General features: G+C 35.6%; 1 protein-coding gene across 1 annotated transcript in view; it reads left to right on the top strand.

Annotated features, from left to right (window-relative positions):
- The window catches only part of CTNNA3 (catenin alpha 3), a 1,859,096-nt gene that overhangs the window by 1,457,681 nt on the left and 383,407 nt on the right, over positions 1 to 18,008 (top strand). The window contains exon 13 of the mRNA XM_032138296.2: positions 3,375 to 3,526. Within this exon, the coding sequence (XP_031994187.1) occupies positions 3,375 to 3,526 (152 nt within the window). The remainder of the gene's footprint in view (positions 1 to 3,374; positions 3,527 to 18,008) is intronic.

Genomic DNA, 18,008 nt, shown 5'->3' with positions numbered 1-18,008 from the left:
ATCCCTCTCTTTGATCAATAATTGTATAGCATGATTGTATATTAATGTCTAAACCTCATTTTCTGAAAACCTAGGTAGATTATGGAGTAAAGACAGGTTTGTCAATTTGTTATTCTTTCTAAATTACCATAAACTGACTACTTATTTATACTCATTTTGTATTTTCTTGAAAGCATTAAAAAAATTTACTCCTAGTTTGATCCAAGCAACCATATGTCCACAGTGTAAGTAAAGTACACCCACAGCTGATGTTTAAGCTAATGAAATGAGAAATGAATTACATATCAGCTTTGAATGGTTCATTTATGCTGTTAGAGTGAGAAAGTAGTAGTTTCCATCTGTACTTCAGAAATTAAACATTTGCTTCTGAAAGATTTTATTTTAATTGGAGCCAATATTAATTTATTAGTAAAAGGCCCTTAGAGGAGTTAAAATGAAATCATTTTGCACTAATGAAAAGGCTGTGTTGTATGTTTTGTAAGATTCCTTAAATCTTTCTCACAATTGCTTCACAGGGCAGTGAAAAACAGATCTTTACATGACTTTAACTTTTTCTTTTTTTGCCAAAATCTACATAGGAAGATGGTGGGAACTGTATCAATAATAGCAGATTGAAAGTATTAATGGACAGAATTAAATTATTACTGTATTGCACACTTGTTTGGTATATGAGAAAAAACATTTTTTAGTGGGGATGACTATGAATAAAGTTATGTAGCCGACAGGTCCCTACAGGTTTTGAGGACATATCTCTTTTTACTTAACTATGTCTTTGGAGTGAATAGAGCATATCACAGAGGCTAGAAGCCATTTTGTCCTGTTCTTTAGAGTAGTAGTTTTGACGGTTGGTTTGCTGTCTACTCTAGAACCTGAAGGAAATGTGAAATAACCGGACACATTTTCTTAGATCTTCCCTCCTCTTTTAACACTACAAAAGTAATGATTAACTCATAAAGCAGATTTGAATGTTCCTATAAGCCTGCATAAATATATTTTTGGAGCTTTTCAGTTGTTAACAAAACCGAAATCACATTTAATTGCAAGCTGGACATGTTTCATTGTACCTACTCTTTGCTTGATTTGACATATTAATTAATTAATTCATTCATTCATTTAATCACTCAATTCATTCGATCATTTATTTACTGCATGCCAGCCTATGCACTTAGGATATAAACAAAGAAAAGCTTCAAGGAACAATTGAAAACTTGTAAACACTGTATTAACATGATGTGTTCATAAAACAACTTATTGAGTGTCCATCATTTGAGAGATACTATAATACTTAATGCTAAGGGCAGGTTCCATTCATAAGATTATACTTAAAATGAACCTGAGAATGAGCAGAATTTAGACATGGGAAGAACTATACTGTGGACTGAAATAGTAGATGATGATGAATAGAGACAGTGGGGCTAAAAATTCTCAATGGATTTGGGATATATTTACATAGTAGAGCAGATGGCACTTAGTAGGTATTTGGATGTAAGGAATAAAGAAGTATAGGAGGTCAGATAAAACACCTGGGTTTTTTTCATGAATGACTCAGCACCAACATAGACTATAGTAAAGGAAAATTAGGTTTCCTGGGTAGAAAGAAATGTATTTAGATTTAGATAGAATATGTTTGAGGTATTATAAAAGATTCAGGCAGAATTTTGCCATTGTCAGTTGGATATACAGTTCTGAAATTAAGGAAAAATGTCTAGATTAGAGATATACTTTGAGAGTCACATCCATGTATAAGAGAACTGTGGTTTGAGATTGTTTCTCCTAGGCAAAGTGGTATGAGTTTGCTCTCCCTCTTGCTTTGTTATCCCATCTGCTGAAAGGGAGACTGTGATTTGAGGGTTTCTCAGTGCAAAGTGGTATGACCCAATAGAAGTTTCTGTTATCCCAAAAGTTACCCTGATGATAGCCATATCTCCACTCTTCAAAATGGTAATCACTAGTCACATGTATGTGTTAAGCAGCTGAAATGGGATGAATATGACTAAGGAATTGAATTTAAAATGTAAGGCTAATGAATTTAATTTGTAATAGCTATATGCAGCTAGTAGCCACCTTTTATTAGACGGTGTGCCTAGAGAATGGACAGAGAATAGGAGCACAGTGGGTAATGTCAGCAGGTATGGTGGCTCAGAAGTAGGATATAGGTGATACATTGTAGCAGCTAGAGGAAAGAAAGGACCAGATAAAATGAGTGCCCATGTATACCATCAAAATTTCCTCATATCAATAACGTGGCAGGTAGAATTGCAAGAGATGGTATGCCATACATGCAGATACAACTTAAATGTAGAAAAATAACATTTATTGATATTTTTATACCAGTCAAAATATTTTTATCTTCCAGGTTTAGAATTATTTCTTCTAAAAATTAATCTTTTTTACCCAACATCTTCATATGGGCAAGAGGCTTCCTCACTATGATATAGTAGATTAGTTTGAGTGTAGATTCTGCATTTTGGGACTCTGAGTTTACATCTCTAGTTACACATTAACAGAATGAATTTGTGGAAGAGTCTTGATTTCTCTGTGTCCTAGTTGTTAAACTGTTAATACTCAGTTAATACTGGGGTTATGTGAAGATTTAAATCACATTGAACACTTAGAAAAGTACCTTGAGCCTAGTGAAGAGATAATGTTAATATCATTAACCTTAAAAGTAAAATTGAAGAAGTGTTTTTATTTGAAACTATTTTGAAGCCTTAATTTAAAAAGATAATCCATGGATTGGCTTACTGATAGAAGCATCCCTATAGTCAGTCAGTGTTTTGTTATTTTAAAGATAGTTTTCATATGAGAATGCCAATTCCTTTTCACTATTTTTTTTATTATAGAGAAAACATCTTACTAAAAGGAAGTTTACAATATTTTTATTATTTCTATAAGACAGAATTACTACTTTTAACCAAGTTTTCTTCTGTTTAGCAACTCAATTGCTTTCTTTCTTTAAGTATCTTTGTGTTTACAATTCCAACTGTTTTACACACCAGTTCCTTTTTGTAATTTCTTGTGGTTTATATTGAATAGGATGAGAAATGATTGTATGATCCCAAGGTTTTGTAAAAACAAAAATGATATAAAGGAGAAAGATAATCTTTTAAAACATTTATATAAAAATGCCTTTCTCTCCAGAAGCCTGGGGCTTAGAAAAAAAAAAATGGCTTTAATTGTCTTTGATTCCTATTACTTTTCAGAGATTCAAGATAATCCTGCAAAAAATTGTGTATCTCTATATTTAAAAAATACAATTAAAGATCTATTAATCAAATATTTGTTTAAAACCGAATTCTACATTTCCTGGAAACTACTGTAGAAATCCAAAAATACAAAGAGGACAATCTTCTCCTTATTCTTTATTTTAACAGTAATTCCTGAATTTGTAACACAAGTGAATGTTGCCCTGGAAGCCTTAAGCAAAAACTCATTGAATGTGTTGGATGATAATCAATTTGTCGACATCTCAAAGAAGATCTATGATACAATTCATGATATCAGATGTTCAGTCATGATGATTCGGGTAAGTTTGCTTTTCCTTCCATTGAATTATTGCAATGTTCTTCACCATCTGAAATGCCTGGCATGACTGCAAGAAATGCTTTATTTCTATGCTGTAATGTCAATGCTGAAATCTAGTAAAACTTTAGAAGTTCATATGTATCCCCAAAGTCAGATCTACTGTCACAAACCACACTTTTACTTATGTATTTGGTTATAACTTACACAAATGAGTGCATTTTACTGCTGCATGTGCAGAAAAGATAGGATTTGTTAGGTGCAGGATTTGTTGAGGTGTCTCTTAGCATGATCAGAAGCCAAAGAAAAATACATAAAGTAATTTGCTTTTTTATTTTTCTTGAACAAAAAGGAAAGAAACTTTCTTATCACTGTAGTGGAATTGATAGGAAAACGTGGTATTTTATGGCCAAACCCTCTCATCCTAGATCATAAAATCACAGTGTTCTGCAAGAAATCTCACTTGGAGTTGCCGGCAACAAAAAACACTTCAAAAGTCCCAGTCTGGGAGTTGTCTGTTTGGGGACACATATTCCACCTTCCCAGGCGTGAGAGCACCATTTGTTGCGGGCACACTGTATATATAGAAACCAGGATTGTTGGCCGGGCGCGGTGGCTCACGCTTGTAATCCCAGCACTTTGGGAGGCCGAGGCGGGCGGATCACGAGGTCCGGAGATCGAGACCACGGTGAAACCCCGTCTCCACTAAAAATACCAAAAAAAATTAGCCGGGCGTGGTGGCGGGCCCCTGTAGTCCCAGCTACTCGGAGAGGCTGAGGCAGGAGAATGGCGTGAACCTGGGAGGCGGAGCTTGCAGTGAGCCAAGACTGCGCCACTGCACTCCAGCCTGGGTGACAGAGCGAGACTCCGTCTCAAAAAAAAGAAACCAGGATTGTTTTGCCTCAATTATTAATGTAAAGCGTTCTTTTAAATGTTACCAAAAAATGCACATTCTTTGGAAAATGCATATGTAAAGATATGGAGGTACCTTATCTTAAGTGGATTCACCTGAAGACAGACTCTGAAGTAAGGATTTGTGTTATCAGTAGTCTAAGAGAAAATGAGACAAAGTGAGGCAGAGAGGGGAAGAAAACCAAGAAGGTGTAATTATGAGTCACTGCAGGCAACTGGGGCTTGGGGCTTGATCCTGCTGGTAAACTGTGGGTAGTACTGCAGAATGCACCTCAGCACTTCAGAATTATCTTACCTGATGTGAACAAACTGGAGGTTTAGCCACCTATTCATCCTGGGTGAAAAGCTACCCTTAGAGGTGTCACCTGAGCCTCATGTTCAGGGCCAATCAAGCTTTTGTGGCCAAAGAAAGTAATTTTCAAGCAGGGTAGCAGGTGCTTGCTGTACGAAGATTCAGTGGAACTGGTGAATATAATTTTTAAGTGTGAATAGAATTCAATTTTTAAGCCTCTGGACTTAACTGTTAGTAAGTCTGTAAGATGGAAATAGAAGTGCTGAGAATATAGGAGTGGAGCATCAGTAGTATTCATATCTGATAGGCCTGAATGTCACTGGCTGTACTGAGCAGTCCATAAGTCATTTGTGGACCTTGTAAAGAAAAGGGCCAGCACATATTAGGGAGTCTGGCAGGGCGGAAGGATGCTGTGGAAGAGCTTGTAAGAGAAAGTCTAAAGGTGCCAAGACAGGGAATCTAGTACATTGAGGCGTGGGAAAACCTGAAAGCAAACCAATTACCATATCAAAGAGAAACCTCAGGATAAATACTTCTGAGCAGCCTACAAGTATTTCTAAGTGATTAGAAAATTTGGCCCTGTACCAATGACTATGTCTGAGCAGAAAGAAACTTTTGCAATTTTCTTGTTGCAAAATTTTTATGCCTTACCTCTGTGGATTAGTGGACTAGTAATAACCCAAAACTGGGAGGTAGGTGAATCCAGAAAAGAAACATTAAAAGTGTAAAGAAGCCGCATGAACTTCAGGATATAGTCTTGCCAGAGTGAAACCTCTCCATTTTCACTATCCCTGAGTGGATATTTGAGAATATAAACCAGTGAGATAGCACAGGGGAACCAGGGTAGGGAATGCATTTTTTTTCTTACTAAGGCTATCTAGGGATGAAAAAAAATCTTATAGCTTCTCCCAGTTAGATGTTCCAGTATTTTTAAATTTCCTCATTATCAAGATAGCTTACTTACAGCAAATCAAATTATCTTGCCATTATTTGTACATGTTCCTCATATACAGTGTTCCTCTGTAGGGCAGGAGAACAATTTATTGTAATTATTAATAGCCTTTGAGAGCAGTGATTTTCTCCCATAGTCATCTCTTTTTTTTTCAAGATAAATACTTCCATTTCTGTTAACTTTTTCTCATAGGAATAATTTAGTATTTTGTGTTCTTCACTAGTCCTTATTTAATTTTCAACAAACTTCTCAAATGAGACTATCAAAAATACATTCAAATTAGTGTCTGTCCAATGTCAAATAAAGTAGACTTGTTCTTATGTTATTTCTACCAATATGGCCAACTGCTATTAGTCTATATTTTTTTCCATTTAAACATTGTATTTATTGGATAGAAGTTGAATTCCTTTTCCTTTTTTTTATCTTGTTGTTGCCTATGTATGCATCCTTTATTTTGATTTGTTCTGTTCTTGTTCTTAAGTCCTAATCCTATTAAACTGTATGTGATTCTTCATATGATTTATCAGATTGTATTCTGGTTTGGTTGTTGAATTTATCAAGTTAATATCAATTAGAAAAATGAAATGTAGAGTCTTAGTTTCTTCAACTAAATAACTAATAAAAACATTAAATTATATTGGCCCTTTATCTGACTGTAATCCCTGCTGGAGAGATTCAGTTAAGAGCATTAGTGTTAAGAACCTTTAGTATCTGATGTTCCATGCAACTGAGAACGTGTCTCTTAAGTATATGGTTTGAAAGAGTGTTTTCTGAGTTTTAAGGCAGATATATTATTTCTTTAAGTATATTTTATGGTCAAAAAGATAAAGCAAATAAAATCAGAGCTGCTGTACTTGAAACCAGGGAGGAGCACCCAGAGGCTCATCGTCTCTATCTCTATACCCCCAGTTCCCTAAGCAGCCTCTACGGGAACCTCTACACAACTTCTACAGGGATTCCTTGGAAAAGGATCCATAAACTTATGGACTTAATCACTAACTGGGTTATAGAATAAAAATAAATTCTCACTTAGGTGCAAGTAAATGAAAATCTATCCCTCTTTTTCTTAAAGACTGTCCCTTTTTCACAGAAGAGAATAAACTTGATCTGGTATAATCTTCTTTTTACAAGGTCACATTTAATGCTGGCCAATATTCTGGCCTTAGAACTGCAAAGTATTTGATCTTTTCTTCAAGGTATCTAAAAAGTGTCAACATTAAAGCAATAAATGTATAATTATACAAGCTCAGGGAGGGATAGGCTATGCTATTGATATTTGTAAGTGTATCAGAATCCCATTTTATGGCTGAATTTTTGTGAATACTCTTCAGTGCCTTTGAAACAATAAAATACTAACTCAAGATCAGAATTTGGCATTTTATAGGGTTTTATAAAAATATGATTATGTCTTTACTATTTGTTTTGATCAATAATTATGCTAGCAGTTGTTTAAAATTCTAAGATAAATACTGTGATATTTAGTATTGCTATTTCCACTGGATTCGGTGTGTGGACAAGTGAGGTTATAGAGTATCATACTTAGCAAGCTCATAGAATAAGCAGTATTAAATATTTTGATCTGTTTGATATTTAATATATACGTGTAAATTATACAACTATTAAGAGTTCATAATATAATGGTTAAAACTAAAGCAAGAAACAAATCTCACTTAGCCTCAATTTCCTCCTTTGTAAGATAGACATGGTGTTAAACCTACTTCAAAAGATTATTATGCGTACATGAGTTAATAGAAATGAAATGCTTAATAAATAATAGGCTACAATAAGAAGATAGCTACTACTACTATTATTACCACATACAGCTAGTACTAGACCTACTGAAGCTACTTAATATTTTTATCTATCTTGACGCATATTAACTACATAAGCATGCTTGTAGAGCAACATGAAGGGCAAAGTCCTAAATCAAGAAATCTCTTCTTTTATAAGGCAATGTTTAAATAAGAGGATACTTATGCTTATTAACATCAGGTATCTAAATTATAGACTGTTTAATGCAAATTATGCTTTTGAGCCTATATTAGTTTAAGGTAGCATTATAATTCTGCACATAATTTTTATAGACCCCTTAAAACATGAATAAGAACTGAACTCTCAATGTTCATCTTTTTTTTGGTAAAAGACATTTAACCACAAATGGAGGAAATTTTAAAAGAGTACATAATTGAATTGAGAGAGAGGGTAGTATAAGTGGCCCGCAGTGAAGTATCCTCACAAAAAGAAACAAGATTCAGGTAAAATTATTCCTATAACGGGCATTCAGAATGTAGATTTCACATGTTTTGTTTGTGGATTTTCATATGTGACTTATCAAAGGCGCTTCAAAAATATAGAGATACTTTCCAAAGCCAGGTGTGTAGATTTTCAGGTCCATAACTGAAGTTTGCATTTTCTGTGTTAGTTTTCTAACCCTATATATGAAGGAATAGGAACATTATTTTGCATATCTGACTTGATGAAGGTTAATTCTTGAGGAAACAAAGAAAAATAAGATAAATTTACATGGCCCAGTTTACATTAATTGTTTTTGCATGAATCATTTACATGGCTTCTAGAATTGGGACACAGTCCGATATACAATATCAGCTTATATAACCAGACAATCTTTGGGTCTGATTCTATTGCACCTACAGGAATGAATAGATTTATGACTTTTCCTGGAACTAAATATAACTTTCTCAATTGAGATTACCTGCAGTGTCACGACTTCTACAAATTTATTTCATTTTCTTCCATAACATTATTTTTTCTTCGTGGCCTTGTAGACATCTTTTCTTTATGTGTCTTCCAGGCTGAGCTTCTGTCTATTTGAAGTTTCATACTCAAACTACTAAAGGGAAAGACTTTTACAATTTCAGTTAGTCACTAACCAATGTAGAATGTTATCTTATCCAATTACAATTCTCTGGAATTAAGTTTGGAAATGGGCAAATAGTGAAAGAATATTGTGTAAAATCAGAAGACCCGAGTTCAACTCTCAGCTCTATATGTTACCATTTATATTTTTACTTACATGATGTCATCAGTTTCTTCCCTGCAGGGGAAAATGGAAGAACACTACTGAATTTCTGCTTTTAAGTATCATTGTATGTAAAAGTAAAGGACTGAACAGTGTTTCCTGAGACGATGAAAAAAATGAGACTGTCCATGCTTGAAATGCAAATTAGGGCCAAGTGCAGTGGCTCACGCCTGTTTGGGAGGCCAAGGTGGGAGGATTGCCTGAGCTCAGGAGTTCGAGAAGAGCCTGGCCAACATGGTGAAACCTCATCTCTACTAAAATACAAAAAATTAGCTGGGCATGATTGTGCGTGCCTGTAGTCCCAGTTATTCAGGAGGTTGAGGCAGGAGAATTGCTTGAACCTGGGAGGCAGAGGTTGCAGTGAGCTGAGATCATGCCACTGCACTCCAGACTGAGTGACAGAGCAAAACTCCATCTCCAAATAGAAGGAAAAGAATGCAAATTAAATAAGACATGGACAATAGAGAAATACAATGATACAATGAAACTCAAAATATGTATTTCAATGTAGTAGCAACTAACAATTGGAAAATATTATTTTTAAAGTAGACTATATCACAGCATCCAAAATTATAAAATAAGCGGTAATAATTTTAACAAAACAAATATAATATCTATACTCTGAAAATTATAATACAATATTAAAAAAATTAAAAACACCTAAATATCTGAAGGGATTGATCATATTCCTAAAGTTGGAGACTCAATATTAAGATGTCAGTTATCCCCAGATTGACTTACAGATTGATTTATCACTGTCTCAAATTCTTAGCAGACTCTTATGAAAACCAATCATTTGAGGTGGTTACATTGGAGGATACGTTTGCCAAAACTCATCAAACTGCATTTAAAGTTGTATGTAAATTAGATATCAATAAAGTTCATTAAAAAATAATCAACTCCATAGCCAACACCTCAGGAAATAGCTAATTTCAAATAGATAAAATCATACCAAATTACAAATTAGGGCTAATTAGAAAAACTTACACAGACTGTTAAAAATGCTGATCTCTCAAATGTTATAAAATTAATAATAGCTTTCTACTTTATAACTATTTGCCAAACATTTCTAATGTGTGGGGGTTCTCTTTTATTTTTTATTTCTCATATATGTGAATCATTATTTACTATTTTAGATCAGCAGGTGGCATATTTTGGCCTTTGGGCCACATTTGATCCATCGTATGTTTTGTATGGCCTGTGGCCTAAGAATGGTTTTAATATTTTTAAATGGTTGAAAAAATTCAAAAGAAGAATATGATATTTTGACTCATGAAAATGGTATAAAATTCTAATTTTAGTGTCCATAAAATCATATTGAAACGTGACTCAGCCATTGGTTTGTATCTATGACTCTTTGTGCTACAATGGCAAGGTTGAGGAGTTATGAGGAGACTATAATGGCTCACAAAGCTTAAAATATTTACTACCTGACCCTTTACAGAAAAAGTTTACCAAACCTTGCCTTAGAGATTTTGTTCCAGCCTTTACGAAAATCCTGCCTGGCTATTCCAAGAATCTACTCACCTTTTTATTAGTTTTCCTTTATACATCCAATCATCCCAAATATTTGAATATTAGAATTGTCTTTTCTTCGAGGTTCCTGGAGCTACACGACCACCTAGAATGCCTTCAGCTAACCCTTTTTATTCACAGTCTAGGGTCCCAGGCTGTACTCTCCACCCTCCTCTACTCTTCTTTTCACCCTGATGGCTTGCCATTCATCCAGGTACTCTTTTTCTCACCCTTCCTTTTCTAGATCAAACTCTTGTTTTTTTGTTTAAATTTCCAAATTTTATATTCATGCCCTGATGCTTTTCAAATAAAGTTGTTTAATTACCAGAACCCACCCTTCTCCAAAGCCTGCAAGGAAGTTTTACATTCCTTTTGATATTTTTGCATTATTTGTTCAACACGTAAAATTAAATTTTAGCCTCTCCTTTGATTATTGTATGTTTTGAAATTCAATTTTTAAGATTTATAGAATGTTGAAATTCATCAACTGTATTCTGTCATGTCATTTTGTTGTTGTTGTTGTTGTTTCATGTTATAGAGCAGTAGACCTCCCCTTATTCATGGTTTTGATTTTCATGATTTCAGTTATCTGTGGTCAACCATAGTCTGATAATATTAAATAAAAAATTCCGGAGTTAAACAATTTATAAGTTTTAAATCATGCACTCTTCTGAATAGTGTGATGAAATCTCACGCTGTTCCATTCTGTCCTGCCTGGGATGTAAATCATCATCCCTTTGTCCAACAGATCCATGTTGTCTATGCTCCCCTCCCATTAGTCATATAGTATCACAGTTCTTGTGTTCAAGTAACCCTTATTTTACTTCATGATGACCCCAAAGTGCACGTAGTGATGCAGGCAATTCTGATATGCCAAAGAAGCTGTAAAGTGCTTCCTTTAAGTGAAAAGGTGAAAGTTCTTGACTTAACAAGGAAAGAAAGAAAATCATATGCCGAGGTTGCTAAGATCTACAGTAAGAATGAATTTTCTATCTGTAGGGTTGTAAAGAAGGAAAAAGAAACTGGTATTAGTTTTGCTATCACTCTTCAGACTCAAAAGTCACAGCCACAGGGTATGATAAGTGCTTAGTTAAGATGGAAAAGGCATTACATTTGTGGGTGGAAGACAGAAATGGAAATGTATTCGGATTGATGGCAATCAGATTCAGTACTATCCGAGGTTTCTGGAATTCACTGGATGTATTAGAACATAAGCCCTGTGGATAAGGGGGTGGGGGGAAGTGTAGTATTAATTGTGTCTGAAGATTATGGGGATTACAAATGAGTTTACATAAAATAAGTATATGCTAAGTGAGTTTAAAATATAGTGACAGGATGAGTATATATATATATGGCTTAGCTTGCACAGGACAGTATTGGATTATACCACCTTTTACTTTTAAATGTCCAATTTGGAGGATAAATTGGTAAGCTCACTAGTTCCTGGGTCCTGATGATACTGCTTGAGGCCCTGTGGTGGATCATCTTCACCCACAGGGCAACAGTTCCCGGTGCTTGGCACTAATGATCATAGTTCCCTGTCAAGCCAGTTTTTCTAACCCCAGGGAACACTTTCTCTCCATAGTCCTAATGGCTATCAAATGTGCTCTTCTCCCCTTCATGCTTTTCCGATACTTTGTTGACTGTGGAGAATTTATTCAGGCACCATTTCCAATTTATTTAATGTACAAAGACTTCATAGCTTTTCATTTTTCAGTGTTAGGCAGATTTCCTAAGTTCATCTAAGTTACTCTGCTCTTCAACCTCACAGGACTCATGGAATGCCAGTTAAAACACTTTGTCCTTTCTGGAAGTAATATGACTCTTTTCTAGTGTTAGGACCAGTTTGTAAAGAAGCCACCTACCAGGGGGATTCCTCAGGGAACTTCGTAAAAGGCCAATAGCAAAGTAACCTTAGTTTTATATGCAAATTTAAATCAAACCTTAGTGGAAAGAAGTCTGTAACAGGACTCTTGCTGTTTCTTCTGAAAACAGAATATAAGGTAGGGAAACCTTGGAACGCCTGCTGGCACTGGTCAGCAAGAAGTCTTATGCTCTCAGCACATTTAATGGCCCTCCTCTTGTGTATCCCATTTGAAGAAACTTTTGACTAAGGGAGCAGAGGTGCCTGGAGTAAGAAAAAGATATTCAGGAAATGTGTTAAGCTACAAAAGCAGCGCTAGTTAGTGATCTCAGTTGCTCATGCTGAGAGAAAGATGTTCAGCTTGAAGTCGTTCTGGGAAGTGCTCTTTCACCAAAGGGTCAACACCACTGGACTGGCAGGAGAGTCCATGGTCCAATAGGACTTTGATGAAGTCTAGTCCTGCACTCAGAGAGCTCTACACAAGTGCAGCTCAGAGCTTTTGACTCAAAGTAGCTGAATATAAGGAGCCAAGCATCTCCCTTTGAAAACACCTTCAGGTGTTCAGGGGAAATGTCTAACATTGTGAACGGAAGGGTAATATGGGGAAGACGGTTACTTGCAGAATCTTAGAGTTTTTGGTTTGCTTTTTGTTAAGTGAATTATTAAATGTCATATTATTATAAATTTGTATAAGTAATTAAATAAGTTAGATTTATATTAAGCATTCAATCTAGTAAGTTTTATTATTTTGGTACAAAAGCTTGTTTTTATCCTAAAAACTCTTAAGGAATGCTAACCTCTTTCTTCAAACGTAAAGTTTCTCTGCATATCTACATTTCAAAAACAACTTTTGGAGAGTTGAATCAGCCTTCTGGAGAAAATAATATGGGAATACAACTTATAAAATGATGAATTTTAGAAAACAGACTTTGATGTAGCTAATGGAGGGAGACTGGGAATTTTATAACTCCAGTATCTGTAAATTAAATAATGGAATTTCAAAGGGAAAAATATTCTGGAGTCTGATAGCAAAAGTTCTCTAAATGAATAGAGGTGCTTGAGGTCATATACTGGTAGGGAAAGTCACAGGAAGAGATTCAGGGTCTTCAGGCACCTGAATGCCTAAAGAACATTTCCTCTTACCATAGGAGAACAAAACAGCTCAATGTTTTTATACCATGGGAGCCTTTAGACTCCACAGACTTCCCTTTGTTGATGGAACAGTTAAAAACACATAAATCCCAAGAATCACTTTTTGGGCAGTTTGTTAAAGAGCACTTATCCTACTACTACTCTTCCCTGCTCCCTGAGATTCAGACACATTGGCCTGGGGCTGTTCCCCCAATTCCTCAGACAGGCCCATGCTTCTGGCATCTGTCCACTTACTGTCCTCTCTAACTGTGATGCTTTCTTCCAAGACTCTGCACAGGAGGCCTCTTCACGTCAGCTTCATCCTTGCCTTATCCAACATCCTACACAGATCCTATATAGAGCCACATCTAAAAATAACGTCTCCCACCTCAGCTACTCTTTATCTTCTTCTCAAGTTTATGCTTGCATAGCATTTGTCATGATCATTGACATATTACATATTTATTCATTTATTTATCTATTTCCTTTCTTCCCACAAAAGAATGTAGGCTATATGAAATAAGGAAGATTCAGACCTTTAAAACAAAGTCTGTTTGGGTGAAGTGGCTTATATCTATAATCCCAGCACTTTGGAAGGCTGAGGCAGGTGGAATGGTTGAGCTCAGGAGTTTGACACAAGCCTGGGCAACATGGTGAAACCGCCATCTCTGTAAAAAACAGAAAAATTAGCTAGGCATGGTGGTGTGTGCCTATAGTCCCGGCTACTTGTGGGGCTGAGGCAGGAGAATGTCTTGACCCTGGGGGGTCAAGGCTACAGTTTCTGCCACTGCACTCCAGCCTGGGTGACAAAGTGAGACCCTGCCCCACCCAAAAAAAAATGTTATAGTGTTTTGCATTAAATAAAGTGGTTGATTTGGTTTCCAAATTGGACATTTGTTCAAAAGGTAATCATTAGACCTCAAGAAATTAAGGACAAGAACATGTGACGTTACTTTGTTAAATTTTATACTACAAAAATGAAGGACAGTAGAAACTACCTTGAGATATATTTTCACAAAGAATTAAATTTGCTTGATCTGTTATTTAAGATGGTTTTAAGAGTTCCAAGGATGTGTACTAAGCATTGTATTTTGTGGCCACTAATGTAATTATGCACAGTACATGTCTCTTTGATGCTATTTGTCTTCATAGAACCTTCTGTAAAGTTGGATCCATGTAGTTGTTTTAAAAGTTCTTCATTTCACCTAGTTCAGGTGACAAGATTACTCTTTAAAGATGATGACAATTGTAGAACAGCCCTGATGAGACTTTCTTAGTGTATGTATTAGTTGTTGGGTTGTGGAAGAAAAAAAGATCCTAAGGATAGAGTTTGTGGAACGTGCTGGAGTGTATTTTATGCGCATTATCCGTTATCAGTCCCTTGGTGTTATAAGCGCTAAAAAGTCACAAAATCATCTATAAATTTAATGATTAAAGTGTGTTTTATACTGTCTTATATTGCAATGTTTGGAACAGAAATCAGAAATTTAATTGAAGTCATAAAATATAGAAAGAGCCCATAATAAAAATTATTTGTAGCCTTAAAAATGGCTGTAAAATACATTGTAACAATTCCACAGTGGTCTATTTACTAAAAAATATAAAATTAAAATAAAACCAGGGATTTTTATATACCTTCTTTTGTCTCTAAAATTAATGGTTTGGGATTAAATTCACGGCTCCCATTTGCCAAAAACTCACATTGACAATGCATTTACAAATGGCTAATCTCTTCCAGTGGAGTTTGCTTATTTAACTCTTAGAGTACAGACTTATTTTAGGTTTACCTCCGTCTTCAAGGAAATTCCCATTCTTTGGAATATCTTTGTGACCCTATGTAAGTCATGTAGTCTTTTAACTTCAGATTTGCATTTGTAAAATGGGGATAACAAAAGTACCTACGTAAGGGTGGTTCATCGGAGTTTAAAAGGGTTAATGTATGCAAACCATTCAGTAAAATTTCTAGGGCATTGTAACTGCTTAGTGAGTATTAGTTTTTGTAGTAGTTAGAATAACAAATACTACTCGCTATAATACAACCCCCAGATCTCAGTAGCTTATTGCAATGATGGTTTATTTATCAACCTTACATTGATCTGATGCCAGCCTGTTTTCCTGAATAGGTCTCTACAAGATAGTGACTCAATGATTCAGTATCTTTCAAACTTTCGATTTTGCCATCTGTATAAGCTGGCCTCCATGTCACTGCAGAAATGGGAGAGAGGGTAGATAATTGAATAGGAAGTTTGGTGGCCAGACCTCAATGCGATGTACTTTCCTCTACATCTCATTGGACAAAATCCATCAAAAGGAACTGAATAAACTGCAAAGGAGTTGGTGAATGCCCTCTTCCTCTGTGCCTAAGAAGAAATAGGAATGATGAACACATAAACATTCTTTGTCACACTCTTTGTTCCAGTTATTGCTGCATAACAAATTACTCCACACATAGTGGTATAAAACAACCATCAATGTATCATGCTCTCACATTCTATGGGTCAGGAATTTAGAGAGGGCACAAACTTCTTCTTGTGCATGTCTGACATCTGGACTAAGGAATAGAAGACTGAAGAAGGCAACATTTGGGACTTGGCTTTCTCACAGCATGGTAGCCTCTGGATAGTTGGGCTTTTTGTGTGACATTTCAGGGATCCAAGAATAAGTTACAGTTAACAAAGCACACGCCATATTGCCTTTTCTATCCTAACTTTGGAAATCATAGAGTGTCACTTCTGTCACAGTCTTGGTTACAAGCAAGTTAAACGCCTCCCAGATTCAAAGGAGAGGAGACACGAACCCCATCTTTCAATGGAAAGAGTGTAAAGGTCAAAAGGAGCATGTGAGATGAGAAATAATATTGTATCCATCTTTAGAAAATACAAAGTGACCCACTTCTGTCATCCTGCTCTTACTGTCATAGTCATCATCATCATTATCATCATCATCATCATGATTTTCAACAATAACAGTTATTTTTAACATTAACTATGTGACCATAAGTCAATTTAAACAGTCTTTTGCTTATTAATTAGTAAAATAAACCAATCCAAAGAGTCTTAAATCACTTCAGATAATCATTTGTTTAATGACAGGTAAAGATTTAGAGGTATAATTAGTCAAATATTTTAGTGAATAGAATATTAAATTGCCATATTTTAATGTCTGTTATAAATGTATCTACTGCCAATTTAAGATATTAAGCTATACATAATCTTTTTGATACCATCTCCTAAAAAAAAACCCTTTGAAATAATAACAGCTAGAAAGTATAAAACAGAAGAAAAGTCTTGAGGAGGGTATGTGGAATGTGAGATAATCATGAACATAGGAAACATAAAATGAAGAAGACATCATATTGAGAAGTAATTTTCTATCCTGTACAGGATACAGTCAATCACTTGAAAAATGGCTGAGTATTTTCTATCTTTTAATCACTGTGCTAGATTTTAAGAATGCAAACATGGGTGACTCATGATCTTTGCTATCAAGTAATTGGCATTCTCATAGAATAAAGAGGTACATAAGAAATGACAGGAATACATTGTGATAAGTAATATAATGGAAGCACATGGAATCATGTTTTAAAATACAGAGGCTTTAAATTCTGCCATGGAGAAAATTATGCAAAGATGTAGCCATTTGTTGACATTCCAGTTGGGCTTTGATGAATGAGTCAGAGTTGGGTAGTTGGAATTATGGCTTAGCACATTTGCAAGGATACAGAGGTAAAGACAGGAGAAAGAACTACAATTATGTGAAGGTTACCTGGACCCCAGTGTACAGATGGAGGAGGAGTAGAAATATAAGCAGAGTTCAAATTTTTAAGAGTCTTCATGCATGTCAAAGAAACATGACCTTGCTAAATGGCAAGAGGAACAGAATTACTAGACTTCGTATAGAGTGTTCAAAATTCATCCTGTATGGTTGGGGTGGCAGCATAGTCATCCCTTTCAGTTCCTCAGTCACCTGCCTTAAGCCGCCTAATATTTAAAAATTGAGATTCTTTTAGCAAGAGAGAAGGGATAAGAAATAATTGAGGCCGGGCGCGGTGGCTCACGCCTGTAATCCCAGCACTTTGGGAGGCCGAGGTGGGCAGATCACGAGGTCAGGAGATCGAGACCACGGTGAAACCCCGTCTCTACTAAAAAATACAAAAAATTAGCGGGGTGTGGTGGCGGGTGCCTGTAGTCCCAGCTACTCAGAGAGGCTGAGACAGGAGAATGGCGTGAACCCGGGAGGCGGAGCTTGCAGTGAGCCGAGATTGCGCCACTGCACTCCAGCCTGGGCGACAGAGCGAGACTCCGTCTCAAAAAAAAAAAAAAAAAAAAAAAAAAGAAATAATTGAGTAGACAACAAACAATCTCTTACAATATATTTACTACTAAAGGAGGATATAAATTTCAATCAAATACTAATTATACCATTTATGCCTCACTAAATGTACTGATCAAATATAATTTTCAGGGATTTCTCTGTCTCAGGATATGGAACCTCTCCAAAAGTGACTTCAGAAGAGTGATACAGATAATACTAATAATGATAATAACAATAATAATAGAAAAAAAAGTGAGGCTTGTATTTGGAACAAGCATTTTTGTATTTGCAATGAGCTGAAGCTAAGCATATGTCAAAAGTATTTCTAACCACTTAAAATCTCAGAGGAGATTTAGGAAATCAGACTGGCAGTCAGGCATGTTCACCACTAGAGCAGCCAAGGTGAAGGGATTGAAGTGCTGTCTCACCAGTTTCAGGGACTCATTGAGTCTGTTCCAGGGTATAA

The sequence above is a fragment of the Hylobates moloch genome, unplaced genomic scaffold (assembly GCF_009828535.3).
Source record: "Hylobates moloch isolate HMO894 unplaced genomic scaffold, HMol_V3 SCAFFOLD_3, whole genome shotgun sequence".
Classification (NCBI taxonomy): domain Eukaryota; kingdom Metazoa; phylum Chordata; class Mammalia; order Primates; family Hylobatidae; genus Hylobates; species Hylobates moloch.
The sequence above is the reverse complement of the archived record's forward strand: the minus strand, read 5'-3'. Positions and strand labels throughout refer to the sequence as shown.